Source organism: Planococcus citri, chromosome 2 (genome assembly GCF_950023065.1).
Source record: "Planococcus citri chromosome 2, ihPlaCitr1.1, whole genome shotgun sequence".
Taxonomy (NCBI): Eukaryota; Metazoa; Arthropoda; class Insecta; order Hemiptera; family Pseudococcidae; genus Planococcus; species Planococcus citri.
The window spans coordinates 78,478,422-78,503,909 of record NC_088678.1 but is presented as its reverse complement, the minus strand read 5'-3'; the positions used below and the strand labels follow the sequence as shown (position 1 = coordinate 78,503,909).

The 25,488-nt window shown below is 36.4% G+C and overlaps 1 protein-coding gene and 1 long non-coding RNA gene across 2 annotated transcripts in view; one reads left to right on the top strand and one right to left on the bottom strand.

Annotated features, from left to right (window-relative positions):
- LOC135833764 (uncharacterized) overlaps window positions 1-25,488 on the top strand; it is a 265,501-nt gene that overhangs the window by 180,093 nt on the left and 59,920 nt on the right. The gene's annotated exons all lie outside the window — the stretch shown is intronic.
- LOC135833714 (neurogenic locus notch homolog protein 2-like) lies at window positions 63-24,425 on the bottom strand. The gene is made up of 15 exons (XM_065347469.1): window positions 24,139-24,425; window positions 23,604-23,681; window positions 22,967-23,267; window positions 16,962-18,673; window positions 15,234-15,557; window positions 14,798-15,112; window positions 9,648-9,977; window positions 9,041-9,355; window positions 8,534-8,860; window positions 8,136-8,456; window positions 4,125-4,439; window positions 2,050-2,235; window positions 960-1,628; window positions 404-712; window positions 63-285 (listed from the first exon to the last, which is right to left on the bottom strand). Exons 4-15 carry the CDS (start codon window positions 17,074-17,076, stop codon window positions 257-259), a joined length of 3,555 nt encoding a protein of 1,184 aa, XP_065203541.1. The 5' UTR covers window positions 17,077-18,673; window positions 22,967-23,267; window positions 23,604-23,681; window positions 24,139-24,425; the 3' UTR covers window positions 63-256.

The following is a 25,488-nucleotide window of genomic DNA, read 5'->3' as shown; positions in this document are numbered from 1 at the left end:
ATCAAGTTAATAATATGTAGGTACTTACCCCAACAAAAATAATAGTGCTATAACGAAGTATCTAAAACCAACTGAACAGTTTATTTACTAAAAATCAAAACATCAAAACCGAAATTGAGTATGTACGTATATTTTTACAAGTAGGTAACCATATATGTATTTCTAAGTATTCCCGCAACCATAATACATATATTTGATATTCCAATACGTTGTGCTCGGGACCGAGCATTTTGCTAGTTGCATTCGAAATCTTGTACTAACCGAGCTCAAATTGAAGCTTGTTCACTGTATAAATAAAGAGTATAGTATTATAGTATAATTTACCAACTGTATTTATAAAGTAAGTATCTATACAGAATAGAGGAAGATGGTAAAGTAGACAGCGAAATAAGATAATCCTTACCTTCAAGAACGCATCGCACAAGTGGTTTTCCAATATAGCCTTTAAGACACTCACAGAATGGATGATGGTTGCGGCCATGACATTTGGCATTTTTTCCGCAACGTCCAGGACAAGGATCTACGCATTTTGGATTGATACATTGCTTATTCTGCGCACAATCTGAATCAACCATACACTCTGGCCTACATCCCGAAGATGTTCCGATGTAGTTCTGTTGGCAAGAACACACGGCACGACCGTTTTCCTCTATACATTTACTATATGGTCCACAAGGCGACGGCGTACACGGAGTAACGTTTTCTGGTTTTACTATATTTACAAAAGAATTGACAGATAATAAAATAGTAAGAGTCAAGATTGGTATCCAATGTCATATGATCAGGGCCCATTCCAACCTAATTGCGCAGAGAATTCCGAATTTTTGTTTTGCAAGTCTCGAATCGAGCTACGATTTGAGGGTCAGTGAGAAGCTTTTATTTTGATGCAATGCTTAGAATAGGCCCTGTTCATGTAGGTACGTATAAAAGACAGTATGTGCCGGCAGCAGAAAGCTTACTTTCTTGTATTTGATGACATGCACTTATAGGATCGCCTGTATAGCTTGGCAGGCAAGAACACGATGGAGCGTGATTCATAACCCTACATTCGGCGAAGAGGCCGCAAGTTCCGGGACAGGGATCTTTGCATTTATTATTTAAACACGCTCTGTTCGGATCGCAATCAGAATTAGTCACACATTCTGGTCTGCAGCCAGTATAAGGATCACCGTAGTATTCCGGTAAACATATACAAGATCCGACTCCATAATTTCTCTCTTGACAAACTGCATTCGCTCCGCAAGGAGACGGGACGCATGGATTCGGAGGTGGAGGCGGCGGAGGTGGTGCTGATTTAATGATTGGATCTGGTATACGAATACATTCGCCTCCGTCCCGTGTCCATCGTTCTGGACATGTGCACCTGAGTGTTGCAACTGGCGAGCTGTCTAAGACACTGCAATGAGTACCGCTTGTACATGGCGCATCGATGTGGCATTCCAATTCTAGTTCACATTTGACGAATGGATCACCTTTGAGGTCTGGTAGACATTTGCAAGCGGTGCGGTGATTGTCACCGTAACATTTTGCTGTTATGGCACATGGATTGTTGATCCAACATGGATTTACGCAGTCGCCGTTGTAGCAAATTTTGTCATTACTACATTGATCATCCGATTCGCATGCAACTAGAAGAAAGAACAGAATTTATATACGGCACTAAGTCCAAAAAAATATTGATAAAAAATTCATGGTACTTATAGTTAGTACAGATTGGAAACGTACAAGCGACTTTATGCTACATAGATAGTGTTGCAACCTCAGAAGTCTTGAAAATTGAGTTAGTGCCGTTTGTATTGACTCTCCACCTCTTTCCAAATTTGTTATGATGTCAAAATTGTTCCGAGGAAGTTTACCAAATGCTCAATTTCCAAAATATATGATGATTTGAATTAATTCTTTCCTTATAAATACCACGAGCACAACTTAATTTTCAATCAAACTTCTCGCCTAACTCAAAAATTGACTCGAATTCGGCTTTGAGTTGGCGTTGAAAAAAATGCTTGTCCCAAACTTGTATTCAGATTATTTTGTTAAAATCATACTCACCGCTGGTACATTGCTCTTGTGGATCTCCAATATAATGAGACGGGCAAGAACATACAGAGGTGTGATTATTTGCATTACAGATTGCGTTTTGACCACAAAGATAAATACTGCAAACCTCTATGCAGCTTCCTTCGTCACATCGTTCGAGATCATTACAATCTGAATCAGCTTCACACTCGATTGGTACTGAAAGAAAAATTTGTGTTATGTTTGCTCTTCAACATTGTACCTACTCATACCGCACCTTGGGAGTAGTAAAAGGTTACATCTCAAAAAAAAATTATTTTGACATTTTTGCATTTTTGGGGTTCGTACGACCCCCTGCAACCAAAAATAACACTTTGAGTTGGGTACCATATCTAGATCTTGTAAAAACGCAAATGGTATAACTCAAATTTCCAAACAACATCGCAAGTTGCTTGAAGTTATAACTTATAAAGGGTACATCTCAAAAAGCGCCGCTTTTTTTTGAGTACATTTCGTACATACAAAGTACATAGACCTATTAAAAAACGGTTCACAAGAAGTGTATTTTTTATCTCGTAGTTGTACCAAATGGAAAAACATTTTTAAATTGATCACTTTTCAGAAAAATGAATTTGCACATGACGTAATGAAATTTTAGTTTTTTGAGAAAAACTCAAAAAATAAGCACTCTAGAAGAAAACTAACGACATTAGGTCGATTGGAAATTTAATTCTCTACAACCTTACTGACAAGAAATTTTTTGGACGCTTCCTTTCGCCTCCAGATCAATTTTGATGAAAGGTTATTACTCAAAATGTTTTTCAAACATTGAATTAATATTTCCTCTTTAAGATTTTATTTTTCACAGTGTTCTTGTGCTAAATGAAGGTACGATACCAGATCTTTAAAATGAGATGCTATTTATTCCTCACAATTAATTATAAGTTGATGAAAATAATGAATCAAGTTTTAAAAAAAAAGAAAATCACTCTCCTGTAAAATTTTACTTTTCTGAGATGCAACTTTATTACTCCCAAGGTGCGATATGATTCTACTCTTTATTGTTTTAAATTTACCTACGTAGGCCTATTGCTTTTTTTAGCAAAAAGTCTCATCATTAGATAGAATAGAACATGTCTAATTGACCATCTTTTCCCTAAATATTGGGCATTTACAATTCAGTCTGTCACATGCTTCGTTTAGCTTTATTTTGCCATTAATTGCAAAAACTCACTTTGTTGCCAAAAATTACCAAAAAGTCTCACTTTTTCAAGTACATAGTTTCAAAATTGTTCTTTTTGTAGAAAAAAAAATAAAAAATTCTGGAGAATGCTAAAATCACGCTGGAGGCTCCAGACTTACATCTTACTGATCGGTTTTCAAATTTTTGTGAAATTGTAGGGTGCATCACCATCTCACTGATCTTTTTCAAAAACTTTACGAAGTTGTAGTGTTGGTTGACTTTCATCTCACATCAAACTATTTTTCCAATTTTTGGTCTTCAAATTCCAGAACTTATGTATAAATAGATTGCTCCCATACATTACGCAGCCCATGACATTTCACTGACTTTGAGGACCGACGTTTGGTTTGCACTAGCAGGAGCGCGCTCGAGTTCCATGTGTTCTCAAAGCAGCTAACTGCTGTGCCATGAAAAGAAGGCATATACTCCATCAGGTTAGAGAAAGACTTATATTTAGGCTTGTGATTCAATTTTAAATTTTTGAGGAGGGCTCCCCACTCAAGTGTATATTTTTTAGATATTCCCCAGACTTTTTCCACCATAAAAAAAATGTTTTCATTCACTTCCAGAGAGGTGAGGAACTCGAATAGCTCGTGCGCATGTAACACCAAGTTCATAAAATCGGATAATGCAGGTTTTTAGTGGTATTCTGCCTCATATACACACTGGGTTGGCTTGTTTTTGAATGTCTGTAGCGAGTGAAAACAGAATAGACTTGTTGCAGCCCGGTACTGGGCTGAAAAAAGTCTGAGGTTTATCTAGTATGAGCTGCGTAATACCACTTTTCATGTGTATTGTGTATGTTGGGAAATATATTTTAGCATAAATATATGTGCAAAAAAGAAAAAAGAAACCAATATCTTACATAGTTTTATACACCGAACGGAAGGATCACCAGTGTAATCCGGCGGACAGCTGCAAATAGGATTGTGATTGATGACTTGACAACGTGCATCCGGACTGCAAGTTCCAAGGCATGGGTCAACACAACTCTGCCTTATGCAAGCCTCATCTTGCGGACACTCTGAGCTAACCATACACTCGGGTCGACATGCAGGAGGCGAACCTACGTAATTCTTTTGACAAGAGCATAGAGCGTGATCATTCAATGGACGACATTCGCTGTACTGTCCACAAGGCGATGGAATACAAGGATCTGTTGGTCTAGGCCTGTGCTCTTCTGAATTTAAACACACACACAGACAGAGGTAGCGAAGAATTAGGGTACATTTCCCCCTACCCACCCATTTTGAGAGGGGCGGTAAAAAGCACCTAGAAGGTTAGTGCTAGGTTAGTGCTGGTTAGTGCACGCATCCCCGACGTTAGTGCACGCCCCCTTCACCCCATTTTTTAAAAAATATGTGGGGGGGGGGGGTACAGGGAAACGTGGTACCCCCCATTCACGGAAGGGGGTTTAAAACCACCTAGAAGGTTAGTGCTGGTTAGTGCACGCATCCTCGACGTTAGTGCACGCCCCCTTCACCCCCATTTTTTAAAAAACATGTGGGGGGGGGGGGTACAGGGAAACGTGGTACCCACCCATTCACGGAAGGGGGTTAAAAACCACCTAGAAGGTTAGTGCTAGGTTAGTGCTGGATAGTGCACGCATTCCCGACGTTAGTGCACGCCCCCTTCACCCCATTTTTTAAAAAATATGTGGGGGGGTACGGAGAAATGATTTACGAAAAAAGGGGAAGAACGTCGTTGAAATGGTTAAAACCCACATAGTTCGACTCAGTTTCGTCAGTGCTGGTTAGTGCACACACCTACACAATCACTCCTCCCCCCCCCCTCCTCTAACTTCCCCTCACCCTCACTATTACACGAAATGTTGGCATCTGGAAAAATGTGTGCTGTGTAAATATCGATGCTTCATTGTCTGTAAAACCACATACTTACGAGTAGGTATACCATAAGTTTCAATCAGTACAGATTCAATTTTGACTTCTTTATTACAGATACCCTATAAGAGGGCTAAAATTATTTTTTCGGCAAAAAGTTCAACTGGGATATTCTGAAACATCACTCAAAAAAAACTTTTCACCTTTCAAGCCGAATCACATTCTCGTACGTACCTACCTACTCGACAACTCATTTTTTGAAATAAGTTCAAAACTAGATTTTTTACCAGAGACTAAGAGAGAGGAAACATTTAAAAAAAAAAAAAAGTTCAATTTGGAAAGTTCATGCATCATTCAACCACTAAAAACAGTAGAAAATTAAACAACTTCTTGAAAATCCCACTTCGAGCCAATGGGCAGTGGGCGCGCACCCTTCCCCCTCCCGCACGCCCTTATGGGGCGAATAAATTGACAATATGCGTATCGTTTTCATATGAATTGAACCCGCTAAACACGAATATGAAATTGGATTTGTAGTTGCATCCCCCTAAGGAGTTTCTTCGAATGTAGCTTTTATAGAAGGGTTAAAAACGACTTCATATTCGTGTTCAGAGGGATTCTTCGCAAATATTTTGCATTAATGATGCCAAATACACTAAATGAAAGAATCATTAGGTGGGTCCCCTGAAATGGCTCCCCCACTCATGACATGAAACTGAATGAAACCCACATACCACGTTAGCGCAGGTTAGTGAAGCTGCGTATTTCTGACGTTATAGTGCAGCCACCCTCTCACTTTTTTGAAGAAAAAAAAATGTGGGGTGAATCATGAGGAATGATTTACGAAATACGTGTAAAAAATTATTGAAGCATCCAATTAGTTCGATTCATTTTTATTAGTGTTGGTTATAGAGCTTAGCGCACGCATATTACACAATTATTCCTCCTTCCTCTGATCCTCTCCCTCTCCCAATCATCAACTAGTTTATTTGCAGCCCAGTTACTATGTACATGAAAAATTTACCTCGCAAAAAATTTTCAGAAAGTTTCTGAAAATTTCTATTTCTTTAAATTACGAGGTACGCCATATTTACTTACCCATTTAAAAAAAAAGTCAGTTTGAAAATGTAATTTATCAACAACCTACAACTAATACTTTCTTTTTTTGAAATTTTCCTTTATTTTAAACAATTTTATGTGTACCTACCTACCTACCTACCAATTTACCTACCTACCCATTTTGCAGAAATTAAACGTTTCTTTATTTTTTTTTACAATTTTCTCATCAATTACAACTCAGTGGAGTCGTTTGCAAATATTTCGCATTAACGATGGCAAAATTTTGAAGGATAGGTATCTTCTCAAAACCGAGGGAATATTTTGGAACGAAACGGTGCCAAAGCTTCTGATTTTAAAAATTCGAGAAAATTTGCCAAAAATTAAGGAATTTTTTCAATTTTTCAAAGTTGGCAATAATCACCAAAGCACTGGACACACGTGCGTTCCAAAATATTTCTTCAGTCTTCTGAATGATATCTTTCAGTATATCCACAAATAATATGAAGTCATTTTTAACCCTTCTATAAAAGCTACATTCGAAGAAACTCCTTAGGGGGATGCAACTACAAATCCAATTTCATATTCGTGTTTAGCGGGTTCAATTCATATGAAAACGATACGCATATTGTCAATTTATTCGCCCCATAAGGGCGTGCGGGAGGGGGAAGGGTGCGCGCCCACTGCCCATTGGCTCGAAGTGGGATTTTCAAGAAGTTGTTTAATTTTCTACTGTTTTTAGTGGTTGAATGATGCATGAACTTTCCAAATTGAACTTTTTTTTTTTTTTTAAATGTTTCCTCTCTCTTAGTCTCTGGTAAAAAATCTAGTTTTGAACTTATTTCAAAAAATGAGTTGTCGAGTAGGTAGGTACGTACGAGAATGTGATTCGGCTTGAAAGGTGAAAAGTTTTTTTTGAGTGATGTTTCAGAATATCCCAGTTGAACTTTTTGCCGAAAAAATAATTTTAGCCCTCTTATAGGGTATCTGTAATAAAGAAGTCAAAATTGAATCTGTACTGATTGAAACTTATGGTATACCTACTCGTAAGTATGTGGTTTTACAGACAATGAAGCATCGATATTTACACAGCACACATTTTTCCAGATGCCAACATTTCGTGTAATAGTGAGGGTGAGGGGAAGTTAGAGGAGGGGGGGGAGGAGTGATTGTGTAGGTGTGTGCACTAACCAGCACTGACGAAACTGAGTCGAACTATGTGGGTTTTAACCATTTCAACGACGTTCTTCCCCTTTTTTCGTAAATCATTTCTCCGTACCCCCCCACATATTTTTTAAAAAATGGGGTGAAGGGGGCGTGCACTAACGTCGGGAATGCGTGCACTATCCAGCACTAACCTAGCACTAACCTTCTAGGTGGTTTTTAACCCCCTTCCGTGAATGGGTGGGTACCACGTTTCCCTGTACCCCCCCACATGTTTTTTAAAAAATGGGGGTGAAGGGGGCGTGCACTAACGTCGAGGATGCGTGCACTAACCAGCACTAACCTAGCACTAACCTTCTAGGTTGTTTTAAACCCCCTTCCGTGAATGGGGGGTACCACGTTTCCCTGTACCCCCCCACATATTTTTTAAAAAATGGGGGTGAAGGGGGCGTGCACTAACGTCGGGGATGCGTGCACTAACCAGCACTAACCTAGCACTAACCTTCTAGGTGCTTTTTACCGCCCCTCTCAAAATGGGTGGGTAGGGGGAAATGTACCCGAAGAATTAGAAAAGTGCAAAAATAAACAGTGTGAGAGAAAAAATTCCATTCTGGAGAGCAGCATGATTACCCTTATGCTTAGGATGGCATGCGTTTTTAGGATCGCATGTGTATTTGGGAAGACATTCACATGAGGGAACATGATTTATCACTCGGACGGACAGACAGACAGACAGAGAGATAGCGAAGAATTAAGAAAGTGCAAAATGAACAGTGTGAGAGAAAAAAATCCACTCCATAGAGTAGAATGCTTACCCTTAGGATGGCATTCGATTATAGGATCGCCTATGTATTCGGGAAGACATGTACACGAGGGATCATGATTTATCACTTCGCATTTGGCATTTAGACCGCAAGACGCACCGATGCAAGGGTCTTCACATTTGTTATTGAAACACGCTTTGCAACAGTCACAGTCAGAATTTGTAACACATTCTGGTCTGCAACCGGTGTACGGGTCCCCGTAGTATCCGGGTAAGCAAAGGCAAGAATCTGCTCCGTTCCCTTGTTTACAAACAGCGTTTGCTCCGCAAGGAGATGGTCCACAGGGATCTTGAGATGATTCTGGAGGTCGAACTGAAAGTTTTTTTTACTCGAATCAGTAAAATGATTTCTGATTGGGGATCTTGTCTCTCACTGCTTTAAAAATTTACCTTCAACGATTAGTGTGCAACCGGTGAACGGATCGCCAGTGTAGCCAATTTTGCAATTACAATGTGGCACATGTTTGACAGTAGCACAAGTAGAATGGGCGCCACAAGAACCTATACAGGGGTCTCGACAACGCTCATTCTGGCACGCCAAGTGAGGCGGACATTCCTCATTTATGGTACATTCTGGTCGACAATTGGGAGGTCTTCCGACATAGTTTTTTAAGCACGAGCAAGCAGGATTGCTGCCTATAACGCGACATTGCGAATTTGGTCCGCAAGGCGAAGGTATGCAGGGATTGGTCGGATGAAGTTCTTCAGGTTGTACAGCTGTATAGCACACATGTGATAAAGAGATACGTAGATTTAAAGAAGAGTAATAATACAGAATTTATACTTAAAACGAGCGAGTGCTGATTGGAGCATGATGTGCAAGGTTTACAAAACTTGCAGACTTGATCCCTCCAGGTTCCCGGCTAAAGAAAATAAAAGAAGTATTTGATTGCTTACGTTCTTCTTTAACACAACGTACAAATGGATCACCAGTGAACCCAGGCGAACAACTACATATCGGGTTATGGCTGACCACTTGACATCGTGCATTGTAGCCGCACGTTCCGATACAAGGATCTTGACATTTTTGTTTAATGCAGGCTTTATTCTGCGCACATTCCGAGCTAACCACACACTCGGGTCTGCACGCCGGAGGCGAACCGATGTAGTTTTTCTGGCAAGAACATACAGCGTGATTGTCGACTTGACGACATTCGCTGTATGGTCCACATGGCGAAGGAATGCACGGATTTCTCGGTCGTTCTGGTCTCGCTAAAGTATATAGAGAAAGAGCAAGAAAAGAATATACATGTAACCTTTTAAGCATGCAAACATACGCAAGTAGATACATAAAATAGTCTGGAGCGCGTGACAGATTTACAGTCTCGAGAAGTCGCTGAAAAAAGAGTTTGAAATTTGTGGTGCTGAAGAACACGAGATCAGATTGAAAAAGAGAGAAGAGAGCTCTGTAAATTCATCATTCACCCAGAGATAGGTACAGTACACAACAGAATAAGATAATAGTAGGTATAAAGTACAGAATAAGAAAGAAGAAGAATCTTACGTGGTGGTGGTTTTGGCGTTGGATGACAGGACACCAATGGGTTTCCTGTGTACCCGATGACACAGCTGCAAGAAGGGGCATGGTTGATGACCCTACATTCGGCATTAGCACCGCATACTCCGATACACGGATTTATACATTTATTGTTGACGCAAGCCTTATCGTGAGGACATTCGCTGTTAAGAACGCATTCCGGTCTGCAGCTGGTGTAAGGATCTCCCGAGTATTCGGGTAGACACTGACAAGATCCGGCTCCGTCAAGTTCTTCGCACACTGCGTTACTACCGCAAGGTGACGGATGACAAGGACCTGATGTTTCGGTTAGGATCGCTATGGAAAGTACATCATTATGATGAAGCTACAAGCAAAAAAAGTTCAGTAGATTTTCATTCAGCCCCTATTATACCTAGGAAGCCAACTTTTTTTAATAGAAAGCCCTCGACGAGTACTTGGTGCAAAGAATATACTCTCTAAATTTGAAACAGTCAATTTCACTGCTTAGCAGTCACGACATTTTGCCATTATACTTAAAGCAGTAGGTTTTTTTCACTGTTTTGCAGTAAAAAAAACTACTGCTTTGAAAAGGCAAAATCTTGTGACTGCTAAGCAGTAAAATTTAACTGCTTTAAATTTAGAGAGTAGCGAAGGCCCAATTTTGATTTTTAGGGCCCAAAATTTAGGGGAAAAGGCCCTAAAATCAATTTTTAAAAATTTTGAAAATATGTTTTCTTCCAAATTGCATTTTGAATCGAAACCCAAAATTTGAACCGATTTGGTTCCATACAGGAGGAGATATGGCCCAAAAGCCAATTGTCGGGTCCCCTCCTTTGAATTTATGAAAACTGAACCGATTTCGCCCATTTTTTTTTTTTTTTATCTACCTCACAATGTGTAGATATGTTATAAATCATTTTGAATTCAAATTTTTTTAGTTTAAGCATGAAAAATTAAAAATTCAAAAAGCATTATTTTGAACAACCATGAGTTTGAATTTTAATTTCTCAGCCGAATATTTCCAATTTGCTAAGCATTTTATTTATCATCAAAATAATAGTAAACAAAAAATCCAACTTATACTTCTCAGCCAAGTATTTCTCTTTTTAATTATTCATTTTGCTTAGTAAGTTGTAAGGAAAGGGACTTTGGGTTAATCTTTCAAAAACGAGTTCTGAGAGAGAAAAGGGAGAGGGAAGAGGGGTTTGGGGGCGCAGCCTCCAAGAGCGACTTCCGAGGACAAAGCCCGAGGAATGAGTACGGGGGTTGGGCCGCGAAGCGGCCAGGGGGCGGAGCCCCCTAGTACATAATATCGTCAGGTGTTGAAAATCGAGTAGTAGGTCGATGTGCAGGATCAGTGAGATTTTCAATAAAAATTCAAAAACGGTACATCGACTTTTTCTCCAAAACAATTTTTTCTAATAGAAAATGTATCTAACGTCAATTTCTCTAAAACACATGTTTTCTACTAAAAAGTTTTCTATCAGTATTTTTTCTCTGAAACATCAATTTCTGTAAAATAATTTCAAAGTATGAAAATTTACCATTTTTCTGAATCTTAATTTCTGTTTTCAAGAAAACCCTCTGCATTGGTCTCTCGCAGAGGTCTCCAAAATTGGAAAAAATAAAATAATAGACAACCCTTTTGAAATTCAAAATATTAACTTCATTAAATCAAATCAAAAACCTTCTCTTCGTGTGTGTAATAATCCCAATCCCAAACACCCTCCTTCCCCCACCAAAAAAATGAAAAATAAAAATAAATGTAGGTATAGTAGGTATTAGGTAAGCTACTTGAAAATATAAAATTCATATTTGTAAATTTCTTTTAAAAAATTTTCATTTTCTGGTCAAAACATTTCTGAATACCCTTCTTTCACATTTTCGATGTACGGCCTCCTTCGGCACCTTGCCCGTAATATTGGTCCGCTTGTGTAAAGATCCCCAATGTTGAAAAACATGTTTAAAAAAAAACCAAAATTCGTCTCTGCTAAGCAACGTATCCCTAATTTTACCAAAAGACTATCCTACTAAATTGTAATGTCCCATAGAAGTTCAACTGTGTGTTGGATAAAGTTGCTAAAAAAAATCGTGCTTTTACGTCTTAGTTGGATAAAAGTCCTGCATTTTTCCAAAATTGCAAAAAACGTTTCTAATGATGTCAAACTTTTTCTAAAATTTTAAAATGTTGCCAAAATTGCAATATCGAAAGACCCGATTTTTAACTAATTTCGACAATGCTAAAAGTAGTCTGTTGTTTGTTTGTTTTTTTGTTGTTTGCAAAGCATGCAAGAAAACCCTGGAATTTTGGCCAAATTTGGCTGCCTGTTCTTTTCAAAATTGCAAAAAGTTATTCTTGTCATGAGCGTTTTCCAGAACAATTTCCAGTCAACATCTTTTTGTGGGGTCAGTATTTTTTTTTTTCAAATGCAGGAAAAGTCCAGAATTTTGGAAAAAATTTCAAATAAAAAAAAACTCAACTTCTTTGTCAAAAAAAGTAAAAGCCTGTTTTGTTTCTTCAATTGCGAAAGAGATTTCCTTTTTTTGCTCAAATTGCAAAAATTCCTATTTTTTGTCAAATTTGTAAAAAAAAATCCAAAAAGTCTTGTCTTTTTGCCAAAATTGCAAAAAAATCCCGCTTTGGCCAGAATAGGGGGGGGGGTCCGTTTTTTGGCAAAAATTCGAATATAGGTCTCGTTCTTTTTTTGCAAAACTTATACATCAGTAATCCTGCTTTTTTGTCCAAATTGCATCTTTAATTTTTTTTCGTCCATTCTCTTCAATTTTTTTAAACCGAAAAGTTTTGCTGTGAATATATAGTATCTTTCAAAAAAAATCTTCATAAAAGAATTACACCTTGCGGATGTTGCTTGTTTTAAATATTTAACAAAAAATTTGAGTACCCAATGGAATTTTTTTTAATGTTCACTTTTAAAAAAAACACAATGAGGCCCAAGCCAAGCTATAGGGCAAAAGAAAATTTGTATTTTAAAAGACAATGCGAAAATGTAAGTAGCCTATAGGTAGTAGGTACGTAGAAAGAATTGAAATATGTAGTATTTTAGTGGTTAAAAATAGGAAATAAAAATCGCTTTTAAAAATTCAACTCAAAAATTGAAGAAAAAACATTTTTTGAATGTCATTTTTTTTTTTTTTGAAACAATGCATTTACTAATGATGAATTTTTTAACGTCACTTTCTCTAACACAATCGAAAAAGACAAAATTATCAATATTTTTGGATTGCCTAGCGGAGAGGAATTGTATGTAGCTGAAGACGTCTGTGTTCTGTTGAATATTTCATAGTCGTACAGTACAATAAACATGACAGCAGAAATTGTAGCAGGCAAACAAATCGAGAACGGCTGTGCACGGTTTCAACGCTCTGGGGGGGGGGGTGCACAGTGGGCTGTGAGCACCCTCAAAACGGGCGTAATTCAAAAACTTACAATAAACCCAAAAACAATTGTAAAATGATATCCTCCCTTATGTTTTTGGGGTCGCAGAATACGAATTTGGCAATATTTTTTTTGTGAGGGTATGGGGTGGGGGGTGGGGGGTGAGGGGGGTCAAAAATTCAAAATTTGACCATAATGACGTGTGATATGTCGAAATGTATGTTTTCGAGGGTGTAGATTACGAATCTGACAATATTTTTTTCGTAGGGGTGAATGGTGGGGGATGAAAGGGGTGAAAACGGTGAATAATTCAAAATTCGATTATAATGACGTGTGATATGTCGAAATGTATGTTTTCGAGGGTGTAGATCACGAATCTGACAATATTTTTTTCGTAGGGGTGAATGGTGAGGGATGAAGGGGGTGAAAAATTCAAAATTTTACCATAATAATATGTGATATGTCGAAATGTATGTTTTTGAGGGTGTAGATGACGAATTTGACAATATTTTTTTCGTAAGGGTGAATGGCGGGGGATGAATGGGGTGAAAACAGCGAAAAATTCAAAATTTGACTATAATGACGTGTGATATGTCAAAATCTACGTTTTCGGGGGTGAAGGAGGGGTGAAGGGTGAGGGATGAAGGATTTTCTGTTGGGGAGCCGTCAAAGTCCTAGTTAGACAAAAATTTGTAACTTTTTAACAAAATTCACTATGATTTTTCACTACAATCGACTGTGGGGGGAGTTGGGTCACTTTCGGTCAAAAATGGCAATTGACATCTTGAAATACACTATCTCAAGTATTACCTGCCACTGGAATTTCCCGTGCATCTACGTGCGAAAATTTTTTCCATTCCATTTTGTGCAGCCAAGTAGGAGAAAAACAGGGTTTTGAGATGAATTTCATCTCTATAATTACTTTATAACAACTAAAATCCAGTAAATTGATGGAAAGTACTTACTTTCAGTTGAATTATTCATACTTGGTACATTTCAACATATCACACATCATTATAATCGAATTTTGAATTTTTCACCGTTTTTACCCCCTTCATCCCCCACCATTCACCCCAACGAAAAAAATATTGCCAGATTCGTGATCTACATCCTCGAAAACATACATTTCGACATATCACACGTCATTATGGTCAAATTTTGAATTTTTGACCCCCCCCCCTCACCTCCCACCCCATACCCCTACAAAAAAAATATTGACAAATTCGTAATCTGCGACCCTAAAAACATAAGGGAGGATATCTTTTTACAATTGTGTTTGGGTTTATTGTAAGTTTTTGAATTACGCCCGTTTTGAGGGTGCTCACAGCCCACTGTGGGGTGTAGGTACTTCGAATTTTGAAAACAACGGTTGTGTGATATGATCTTATTTGGCTAAGTATAGAATTTCTAAAAATTTTCAAAAAAATCTGAAACTGTGCATACTTGCCCTGGAGGGTCTGAATAGCAGCTACGTTTAATTTTCAACTTCTTGCGGGCTCCTGAAGGGTGAGGGGGTCCACATGTAACGTTAAAATTTCGTGATAATTTAAATTTCCATACTTCGAATATGTTTTAGAGAAAAAATAATGTCAGCAAAATTTTTTGTAGAAACTAGAAAATATGTGTTTTAGAAAAAAAAGTTATAGTGTTAGTTGACTTTCATCTAACATCAAACTATATTACCAATTTTTGGTCTTCAAATCCCAGACTTGTACCATAAAGATATGGGCAAAGAAGAAAAAAGAAATCAATATCTTACGTAGTTTTATACACCGAACGAAAGGATCACCAGTGTAATCCGGCGGACAGCTGCAAATAGGATTGTGATTGATGACTTGACAACGTGCATCCGGACTGCAAGTTCCAGGGCATGGGTCAACACAACTCCGCGATTTGCAAGCCTCATCTTGCGGACACTCTGAGCTATCCATACACTCGGGTCGACATGCAGGAGGCGAACCTACGTAATTCTTTTGACAAGAGCATACAGCGTGATCATTCACTTGACGACATTCGCTATATGGTCCACAAGGCGATGGAATACAAAGATTCATTGGACTTCCCCCGTGCTGTTCTAAATTTACATACACACACACACACACACACACACACAGACAAAGATAGCGAAGAATTAAGAAAGTGCCAAATAAACAGTGTGAGAGAAAAAAATACACTCCATAGAGTAGCATGCTTACCCTTAGGATGGCATTCGTCTATTGGATCGCCTATGTATTCGGGAAAACATCTACACCAGGGATCATGATTTATCACTTCGCATTTGGCATTTAGACCGCAAGACGCATCGATGCAAGGGTCTTCACATTTGTTATTGAAACACGCTTTGCTAGGGTCACAGTCAGAATTCGTAACACATGCTGGTGGTCTGCAACCGGTGTACGGGTCCCCGTAGTATTCGGGTAAGCAAAAGCAAGTGATTCCTCTTTCTCCGTGCCAACAATGAGCGTTTGCTCCGCAAGGAGACGGTTCGCAGGGATCCTGAGGTGATTCTGGAGGCTGAACTGAAAGGAAAAAGTTCTCAGTTGTGATTATCAAAATGCATGGTTCCTATAGTTGTTTTTTTTTCAAGTTTTGAAATAATTTAGCTCCAACATCATACACGTTACCGAATATTAAGCTCCTAACAAAGCTCAACTTTGATATTTTGAAATTTTGGGATCCTTGACTCAACTCTTTAATCAACTTTGAAACGCCGCAAATAGTTTTTTTCCGAGTTGCAGCAGTCTCGAGTATAATTTAAAACCTCAAAGTTGGCCATTATATCTAGAAATTTCATCTGCTAGGTCAATGACGACGATTTTATTTCTTGATAATAATTATAAAAAACCTACTCAAAATTTTTTTTTTGAGAAAAATCTGTGGACCTACACGAAAACCAGGCTGATTTGACATAGAATGACCCTTGAAAGTATTGATTTCGAACATAATAATTCATTATAAAAAAATGAATTATTATGTTCGAAATCACCAATAAAATATTATGCACATATTTATCAGTGATTTTTTTAGCGAATTTTTTGCATTATTAAAATTAATTTTTGTGTCTTATAAGATGAGAACCGGATTGAAAAAAACCTACTTCGATGTAAAAATGGAGGACAACCAATATATTTTCCAAGAAATTTAGTACCTAACGAAATTATATACAGGCAATTGCTTCCAAGAAAACATAGCCTGTGAATCGTGTACAAGTACCTAAAAATTTACATATTATTTTGCCTGCATAGTTCAGCCATTCGTGAGGTAATCGAAATTAATTACCTAAACAATTCATCTAAAAAATTACGACTGTTTCAATGTTTATGTTTTTGAATTCTTCTTCTATTGTAGGTATGTAATGTATTATTATGTATTTGTCAACCACAATTTTTCCTTTTTTTAAAAATTTCAAATACATCTCTTTTTTTGTTTACAAATTACAGTTCATGGTATTGAAATTTAAATAGTAAAGATTCTTTTTATTTACAATAAAACCACTCCATTAATTTTTTATGCAAGTAGCATATCCCTACCTAACTACTTGTATGGTAGTTGATGAAAAAATGCCAGCTGTTGGACGGAAAATTCAAGGTACAGTAAGGTTATAATTTCTCAAAAATTTATTCCCAAATGAAAAAATCAAATTTGCAGTTATCGTTTTGGAAAACTTTTTTGTTTTTGGCCACATCTGAACTTCCAAGTAAAAAATAATGAATAAATTTTGCTGGAGGAAAGACGACTGTCTTTGCAAAAATCACCAAAATTTACAATCGCGAAGTCACGAAGACGACGCACTCCCGAGTAAATTATGTGTCAAGATAACAAATTTAAAAAGGAGTTGCACGAAAATTGTTTATAATAATATTACCACCACCGCGCTATCAGCACTTTAATTGGCACCTCGTGTAAATATAAAAAATATTCACCATCGGTGAGTTGTGCACAGTAAGTTTGTCGACTAATTACCATCACAACAATAAACGAAATGAATAAATTCACGAATAACACAATACAAAATCGTTGCAACTGTCGCGCACACATTTTGGAGACATAAGTCTTAAAAATCTTTAATCGCGCGACAAAACCTTGTCATGAAATGATACTGTACATTAGAACCATGTGATAGTATACTTGATGCGTATGTTTACAAATAAATACTACGAGATGAGCAGGTGTAAAAATTTGGCACCGGAGTCGGTGATTCCAAATGGTTTCATGGTCAGAATCCACCCAATTTTGGGGGGAGGGGTGGTGTTGATCCACATTAACCCTGCAAAAATGTACTTAGATGAATCCTTTTATGAAACATGAAATTTGAGAAAAGTCAACATTTAAATTATTGTAAATTAAATTTATCTACTTATAATGTTCAACTTCAAAACTTTTACATTAAAATATATTATAAGGATACAAAATAATATTTGACACAAATATATTTTTTTCAACGAATTACGATGAAACAAAGTATTGAAAAAAATAAATAAATAAAATCATTTAATCAAAATGACGATATACAAAAAGTAAACAAATCATACATAGCGTTTTTCAAATAATTTTTGTTGATTTTGGCTGCATAGGTAGGGCTACAATTTCCCCAGCCATACCAACGGGGTTTTTCAGAAAAAGGGGGATAACATACTGCTCTATGACGTCGGGATTAGGTGCTCTAACTTACTCTAACGATGCTCTATCCTCTCAGGGAGACCCTCCTCCCCCCCCCCCTTGAAAGAGGTAGGGCCAGCAAAATGTATCTGATTTTGAGCATTTCTTTTCAGTGCAGTCAAGCTCGCTGAGAAGGACTTTTCGTGCAGAAAAATTGCTGTTTGTCAATTTTTTCGAATTTTCTCAAAAACTCGAGCATCCATAACTCGATTAATTACATATCAATGTTTCAGATTCGTGAAAAATAAAAGTGAATTGTCCCAAAATGCTCACTCATTACCTACGGTTACTCAACTAAATTTTCTGAGATCCGTTTCTTGACTAGGAGAGTAAGTTTCGCCACTTAAAATGTGGGAGGGGGGTATCCATAGAAACGATGAGCTCGAAAATTACAGTGTTGCTACAAAGAGAGAACACCATTTTTTTGATGAGGTAGAAAGTGGGATGTGACATGACATGATCAAGAGCATGCTCTTTTTTTTAGACAAATGTGTTCATGGTTTGACTTTGAATCGTTTGATCGGTATTCACATTCCCTTGTTTTGGGCTTGTACGAGTTTTTCTCGTAGTAATCAAACGAAAAACTTTCATTTTTTGAGAATTTATCCTATGCTTGTTGAACAGAGATTGAAATGTGGTTCTAAAATTTTTACTCATGGCGTAATATACGAGAAATGACACGGACATATTGATGTAATAAATGGTACTTGATGATAATAAATTGGCACATTGCAGGCAACAAAATTGTAGATCACTATCCATCTTATTGTAAATGTTAGGTAACAACAGCCAGATTAGATTGACCGCTGCAAGAGGTATTTGTGTGATTAGAAATAATACCATAACTGTCAAGGTTATCATTATTAATCGATCAGCTTGTTGTTTCATTTTTGCGTTTCTGGGGTTATTTTGGATGTTTGAACGCGACCTTTGTAGTTCATTAGTTGATCCTTTTGTAAAAAGCGCGACCATCAGTCTACAAAAACAAAACACGATTATTCATTTCAGTTGTTCCATGGGTAACTAAATGAGTTCAACTGTATTGGTAGGTAGGTAGGTAGGTAGGTAGTAGGTACTAGGTACCTATTTCCTATTCAGTGGGTATATTTTTATCACATGCGGGTGCCTATAGCCAGGTCCCAATTTAACGAAAAAACACATCAGCTCGCATATAATGTCGAAAGCAATTTTATGATTGATTATTGTTCTACCCGTCATCAATACCAAGAAATTTCGCCCAGATGTCCATTTTTCCTTCTTCCCTGTTTCTGAGGATCCACTCCTCTAATTTGAAAATCCATCGATCCCTTTACCTGTTGGTCGTACGAAAAGGAAATTCAAATGAAAATGCTAGAGCGGGCAAGTAGCAGTTTTAAAAAGAAAAAAATTAGCACATACATTTTTTTTTCGGGAATGTGTTCAGATGAACCTTCCGAACTACCAAAAAAAAAAAAACGACCCTCCTACCGCTGGAGGTAATTTTTTAGGGGGCTAAAACCGGTTCCGATTCACGTTTTTTGCGATTTACTCCGCAAATATTAGGTTTACGAGAAAAACTACCATAACTGAAAATGTTCACCTTCAAATTTTCGACAATTTGATACTGCGCTCGATAACCATGCCTCGAGAGGGGTGTCTAAAAAAAGGGGTGGAAAGAGTAGGTGTTTCAATTTCAAAAAAAGTCAGTTCAATAAATTGATAAAAAAATTGACACTTCATATCATTCGCTTTCGCTTTATTTTTTTTTACAAAGTTTACTCACCCAACCACTAATCGATTCATGACTTTAGTAGCTTATTTTTCAGAAAATTCTTAGGTGGTAAAAAAAACTAGAGAGTGTAGAAAACTAGACAGCTGCACTTAGCGCAGCCGTAACAGTGTGTGTAGCTTATTTTGTTACGAAAGTACAACCCAATTTCAAAAAGAACAACGCAATTTTGGACTTTGAAAGCAGAACGCAATTTTGATTTTGAAAGCACAACGCGGTTTTGAAAAAACGCAATTGGGATTTCAAAAGCAGAACACGATTTTGATTTTGAAAGCACTACGTGATTTTTAAAAAAACACAACTTCCAAACAAAGCACAACACGATTCTTAAAAAAAGCACACACAGCGCAATTTCAAAAAATAAGTACAACACGATTTTGAAAAAAAACACATCCTGTTTTAAAAAAAGCACAACGCAAATTCGAAATTAAAATGCGATTTAGAAAAAAAAGAACGCAAATTTGGAAAAAAAGCACAATGTGAATTTGGAAAAAAGCACAACGCGATTTCGGAAAAAAGCACAACACAACTTCAAAAAAAGCACCACGCGATTTCTGATAAAAAAGCACAACGCAATTTCGATAAAAAAAAGCACAACGTGATTTCTAAAAAAATCAAAATAAAGCACAACGCGATTTTGGGGGGAAAAAGCACAACGCGATTTTGGGGGGGAAAGCACAACGCGATTTTGGTAAAAAAGCAAAATAAAGCACAACGTGATTACAGAAAAAAAAGCACAACGCGATTTCGGAAAAAAGCACAACGTGATTTCTAAAAAAATCAAAATGAAGCACAACGCGAAAAAAAGCACAACGCGACTTCAAAAAAAAGCAAAATAAAGCACAACGCGATTTTGGGGGAAAAAAGCACAACGCGATTTTGGTAAAAAGCAAAATAAAGCACAACACAATTTTGAAAAAAAAGCACAACGGGATTACAGAAAAAAAAGCACAACGCGATTTCAGTACAAAAAAAAGCTCAATGTGATTTAGTAAAAAAGCAAAAAAAAGCACAACGCAATTTCAGAAAAAAGCAAAATGAAGCACAACACAATTTTGAAAAAAATCAAAATAAAATAACGCGATTTCGAAAAAAAAGCACAACGCAATTTCAGTAAAAAAAAGCACAATGGGATTTCGGAAAAAAGCACAACGCAATTTTGGAAAAAAAGCACAACACGATTTCGAAAAAAAGCACAATGCAATTTCATTTTTAAAAAAAGCACAACGTGATTTTGAAAAAAAGCAAAAAAAGCACAATGTGATTTTGGAAAAAAACAAAATGAAGCACAACACAATTTTGGGAAAAAAAGCACAACGTGATTTTGGTGAAAAAAGCACAATGCGATTTCAAAAAAAATCAAAATAAAGCACAACTCGATTTTGGGGGAAAAGCACAACGCAATTTCAAAAAAAAAGCAAAAAACACCGCAATTTTAAAAAAAGCACAGCACAATTTTGAGAAAAAGAGCACAACGCGATTTCGGAAAAAATGCACAACGCGATTTTGGAAAAAAAGCACAACGCGATTTCAAATAAAAGCACACCGCAATTTTGAAAAAAAAGCATAACACGATTTTGAAAAAAAGCACAACGCGATTTAGGAAAAAAAGCACAACGTGATTTCGGAAAAAAAGCACACTGCAATTTTGAAAACAAGCACACCACAATTTTGAGAAAAAAGGCACAACGCGATTTCAAATAAAAGCACAACGCGATTTTGAAAAAAAGCACAACGTCATTTCGAAAAAAAAGCACCATGCAATTTTGAAAAAAAAAGCACATGGTGATTTCGAAAAAAAGCACACCGGGATTTTGAAAAAAAAGCACAACACGATTATGAAAAATAAAAACAACGTGATTTAAAAAAAATGCGATTTTGAAAAAAAGCACAACGCGATTTCAAAATAAGACCGCGCAATTTCGGAAAAAAAGCACAACGTGATTTCAAAAAAAAGCACACTGCAATTTTGAAAAAAAAGCAACTCGATTTCGAAAAAAATAGCACAACGTGATTTCAAAAAAAAGCACACTGCAATTTTGAAAAAAAAGCACAACACAATTTCTGAAAAAAAAGAACAACGCAATTTCAAAAAAAAAAGCACCGCAATTTTGAAAAAAAAGCACAACGCGATTATGATAAATAAAAACAACGTGATTTAAAAAAACGCGATTTTGAAAAAAAGCACAATGCGACTTTGAAAAAAAAGCACAACGCAATTTTGAAAAAAAGCACAATGTAATATTGAAAGTTCAAAACCTCAAAAGCACAACACGATTAAAAAAGCACTATGCGATATTGAAAGCATTATGCGAATACGAAAGCTCGAAAGTATAAGGCGACACGGATTAGAACTTCTCTGGAGCACAGCCAAAGCGCAAATGACTGTGGAGATTTGATTACTAAGGGTAGCTACCTGCTTTTGTTGTATAGGTTCAGGTATCAAACTTGTGTAAATGTAACACCGCAGGGGTTCTAAAACATTTCGGCCATTGTTTAAGTTTCCTAAAATCAAAATTTAAACAATGGGAAATGTTCTTACAACCCCATGCGGTGTTACATAAATTTGGAAATTCAACTGACTGTCGGCACCGCTTTTGATACCCTTTCTCATTGTTCAATTTTGAAAGTTTGAAATTTGGCTCCATGTGGAGCCCCAACATGCTCTTCAAAATTAAATTTTTACCACCCATTGTGTTCGCTCAATTCAATAAAAGCCGGCAGATAAGCGAACACAAAGGGTGTCGGCCTCGCTTTTGATAAAATCTTTTTTAGAACCCCTGTGGTGTTAATAAATTTTGAAATTTAACTGACGTCGGCTTCGCGTTTGTCGGCTTCCGTTTTGATCTGGCCCTTTTCCCCTTTTTATTCTTTTTTGGTACAAATTTTCGTAATTAATTGCAATTACTCAAGAAGCTAATTGAGTAATTGCAATTATAATTACGGCGTTCCATGCCTCACGTTAGACCACGTCCATGTACAAAAATTTCAAAAAAATCGGCCCATCCATCTAAGAGAACATTCGTTCCAAAGAATTTTTCCACTTTCAGACCGAAACTAATAGTGTGCTACGCACACTAAAAACTGGGTCGTTCCCGTTACCCCTACATATTAAAATATTCGCATTCATTTTTATGAAAAATATTTGATATTAGAATGGCAGTGTCCCAAAAAGAAATCATTCAACGAAGTTGAGTTTCTTAATGAGTAATAATATTTCCTTGGAAAAATAAAGTTGAAGCCCAACAAATTTGGTTTTCTTCCACTTTTTTCATAAGACCTATGATTTTTCCCAAAAATCCATCTTCTACGACATTCAATTTGTACCTTTACTATAAAATTTCTCAACTGATTATTTCTTGAAGCAGCAAAAAAAAAACAATCTCAATGAAGAAGGTTTTATGTTCCGAAATTGAAATCGAATTGAGACCTGACTAGGTAATAGGTAGGTACCACCTATACCTACTACTGAAATTTCCTCGTTTGGTTTTGATTACTTACCTAAAACTGAATATTAACAGCGCAATTGATGGCAATATTTGTTGTAACACTGATTTGATAATAAGTGCAATATTATACATAAAAGAACCATCTTTGTGTTCAGCTGATGGGATATAATGAAGTGGGTTTTCAGCTGTACTGTTGTGTTGCACGATTTTGAAGGAAAAATACAACGGTGAGCTGAGCAAAACACCAGTAATGTAACAGGCAATGACTGCATTTTGCGTGATTTTCATTGTACACCAATAATGTGCTTTCAATGGGTATGCTATAGCGATGTACCTCCATACAGCCAACATAACTGTGAAAAATACGCACATGAAGCGAAAAGTATTTACCAAAGACATACTGTTTACATAAATTACTGCAAGTGTGTAAGTTAGTTTTGTTTTATCGGGTTGTATATTGTATCGAAAGAAGAATGTCCATTCCCACAGAATGCTTGTTAGTAAATTCAATATATCTGCAACAGCCAAGTGGGTGAATATCACACTTGCTGAGGAAATCATTTTTTTCCTTGTAAATACCAGTATGTTAAGCACATTGAAAATCACTCCAATGAAACATATGGAAATGTCTGCATAGCCCTGTATAGAACTTTGCTGATAATATTTGATGAATTTGCAAAATGATGTACCAATAGTAGGTGACATTTCGATCTTAAAAAAAAAAAATCACCAGTTTCGACTGTACATCTGCTCAACCAGGAATTCATCTGTAAAAAAAACAGGATAAATAGGTACATTGTTTCCCTTTTGTTTACTTAAATATTACTTGAAGTCGAGCATTTGAGCTATCGCTTTTTTTTTTTCGAATGATATTCATCAAAAATGGGGAAAATGATGTGTTTTTATTTATTCAAAATTCCACACCATAATTATTTTCGAGAAAGTTTGTAGTGAAGTAAGTATGCAAAGAATATTTTTAAAAATGATGAAAAAACATGAGAAGTCTTACAAATACTTATCTAAGTTACTTTTAAGAGCGAATCGGGAGTGATTAAAATTGATACAAATAATACGTTGATTTTAGCAATTTCGATGTTTTGAGGAAATTAATCGTATTTCTAGTGCCTATAACTAATCTTTGGAATTTTTTCGAATTGTGGCTTAATTTAGTATGATTTTTACAACCACTATTATTTTAAATAAACACCGTGTAAAAGTACTTACAAATCTATGATGAAATTTCTATAATTATCTACTCGTTTATATCACGAAGAAAATTTCGTCAATGTTCTTATTTTATGGATTGGATTGCTTGAACCCAACACGTAACACAAGTCACCGATTTCGACTGAACATCTTCACACATGAAATACATACTCTTCAATGTCTATCGGTAAAATTCCAAATTCCGCATGCGATAGAAAATAAAAGTAAAGTCAAAAATTTGCATTTTTAAACGTGATTATCTGTAAATATTGTGTGTCTGTTTAACTACTCCAACTATTCATCTATGTGTTTGCATAACAGGCGCAATAAAAATTATGTATTCGATTTTGGCACATTCGTGGAAGGAAGAATATTTTAACAAGGTGAGATTCGAATGTAAAAAGTGGTAAGACGAGATCCGGGCGTTATTTTGCGAACCCCTATAAAATCAATGATGTTTATCACGACACAAACTTCTGTGCAGATTTAAGTGTGTGACTTCTAACAGTCCGGCATGGGCATATATGACAAAAGGAATAATATCACTCCACCCCTCCAATCTTTTGTGATAATTTTTCTCTTAAAGGAGATATCCTAAAAAATATTTTAAAGTCAACTTGCCAAAAAAAGTTGGCCTTACTAAAAATTGCGAATACGTTTAGTGACTGAACCATGTCACAGTGAGGAGAAATAATATTTTCGGAACCGCATTGCTCCTAATCAATATTGTTTTTCAGTGTTTTCATATCTTCCAAATTACAAAATTCCAGAATAATTTCTAAGCTTGTATTGCCTTTAAATTGAGAAAAATTTCTATTTGTTTAATTTCATAGTTTGCATTGTTTTAAAATTTACAAAATTTCAAATCAATTTCCCGAATTCTGAATTGCTACAATTTCATAAAGTTTTCAATGAATTTTCAGAATTCACATTGTCTCTAAATAACAAAATTTTAAATAACTTTTCAGAATTTTGCATTGCTGCTGAGTCATGAAAGGGTATTCCCGGGTAAGATTGGTGAAATGCTCCTATCCTCGGATTTTTGAAATTTTGATGAAACATTGTTGGGTGCCTTTAAAAAAAATGTCGGAGCCAAAAAATTTCCTCCACCGCCCCCACCCACCGTCTTGACCCCTATGGCCAAAAAAGTTTTTTTTTCGAGGTAAAAATCATACTTCAACGAATTAAAAGAAAATTTGAAACCACCGCATCTCCGAACCTAATTCTTGCATACAATTTTTTTTTCTTTCAAAAATATATCTGCATAAGTACTATAATTGGTTTTTTTTTAAATTTTTTCTCCAGGTAGGTCATCTTCAAAAATTCAAAAAACACTCAAAAATGAATTTTTTGTGTCACGGAACCCCT

Coding starts and splice junctions, on each gene's coding strand:
- LOC135833714 (XM_065347469.1), bottom strand. CDS start 17,076: ATGTGTGCGCGACAGTTGCAACGATTTTGTATTGTGTTATTCGTGAAT. Junction 15,113..15,233: donor AGACGAATGCCATCCTAAGG/GTAAGCATGCTA, acceptor ATGTAAATTTAG/AACAGCACGGGGGAAGTCCA. Junction 286..403: donor TGTGCGATGCGTTCTTGAAG/GTAAGGATTATC, acceptor TTATTTATACAG/TGAACAAGCTTCAATTTGAG.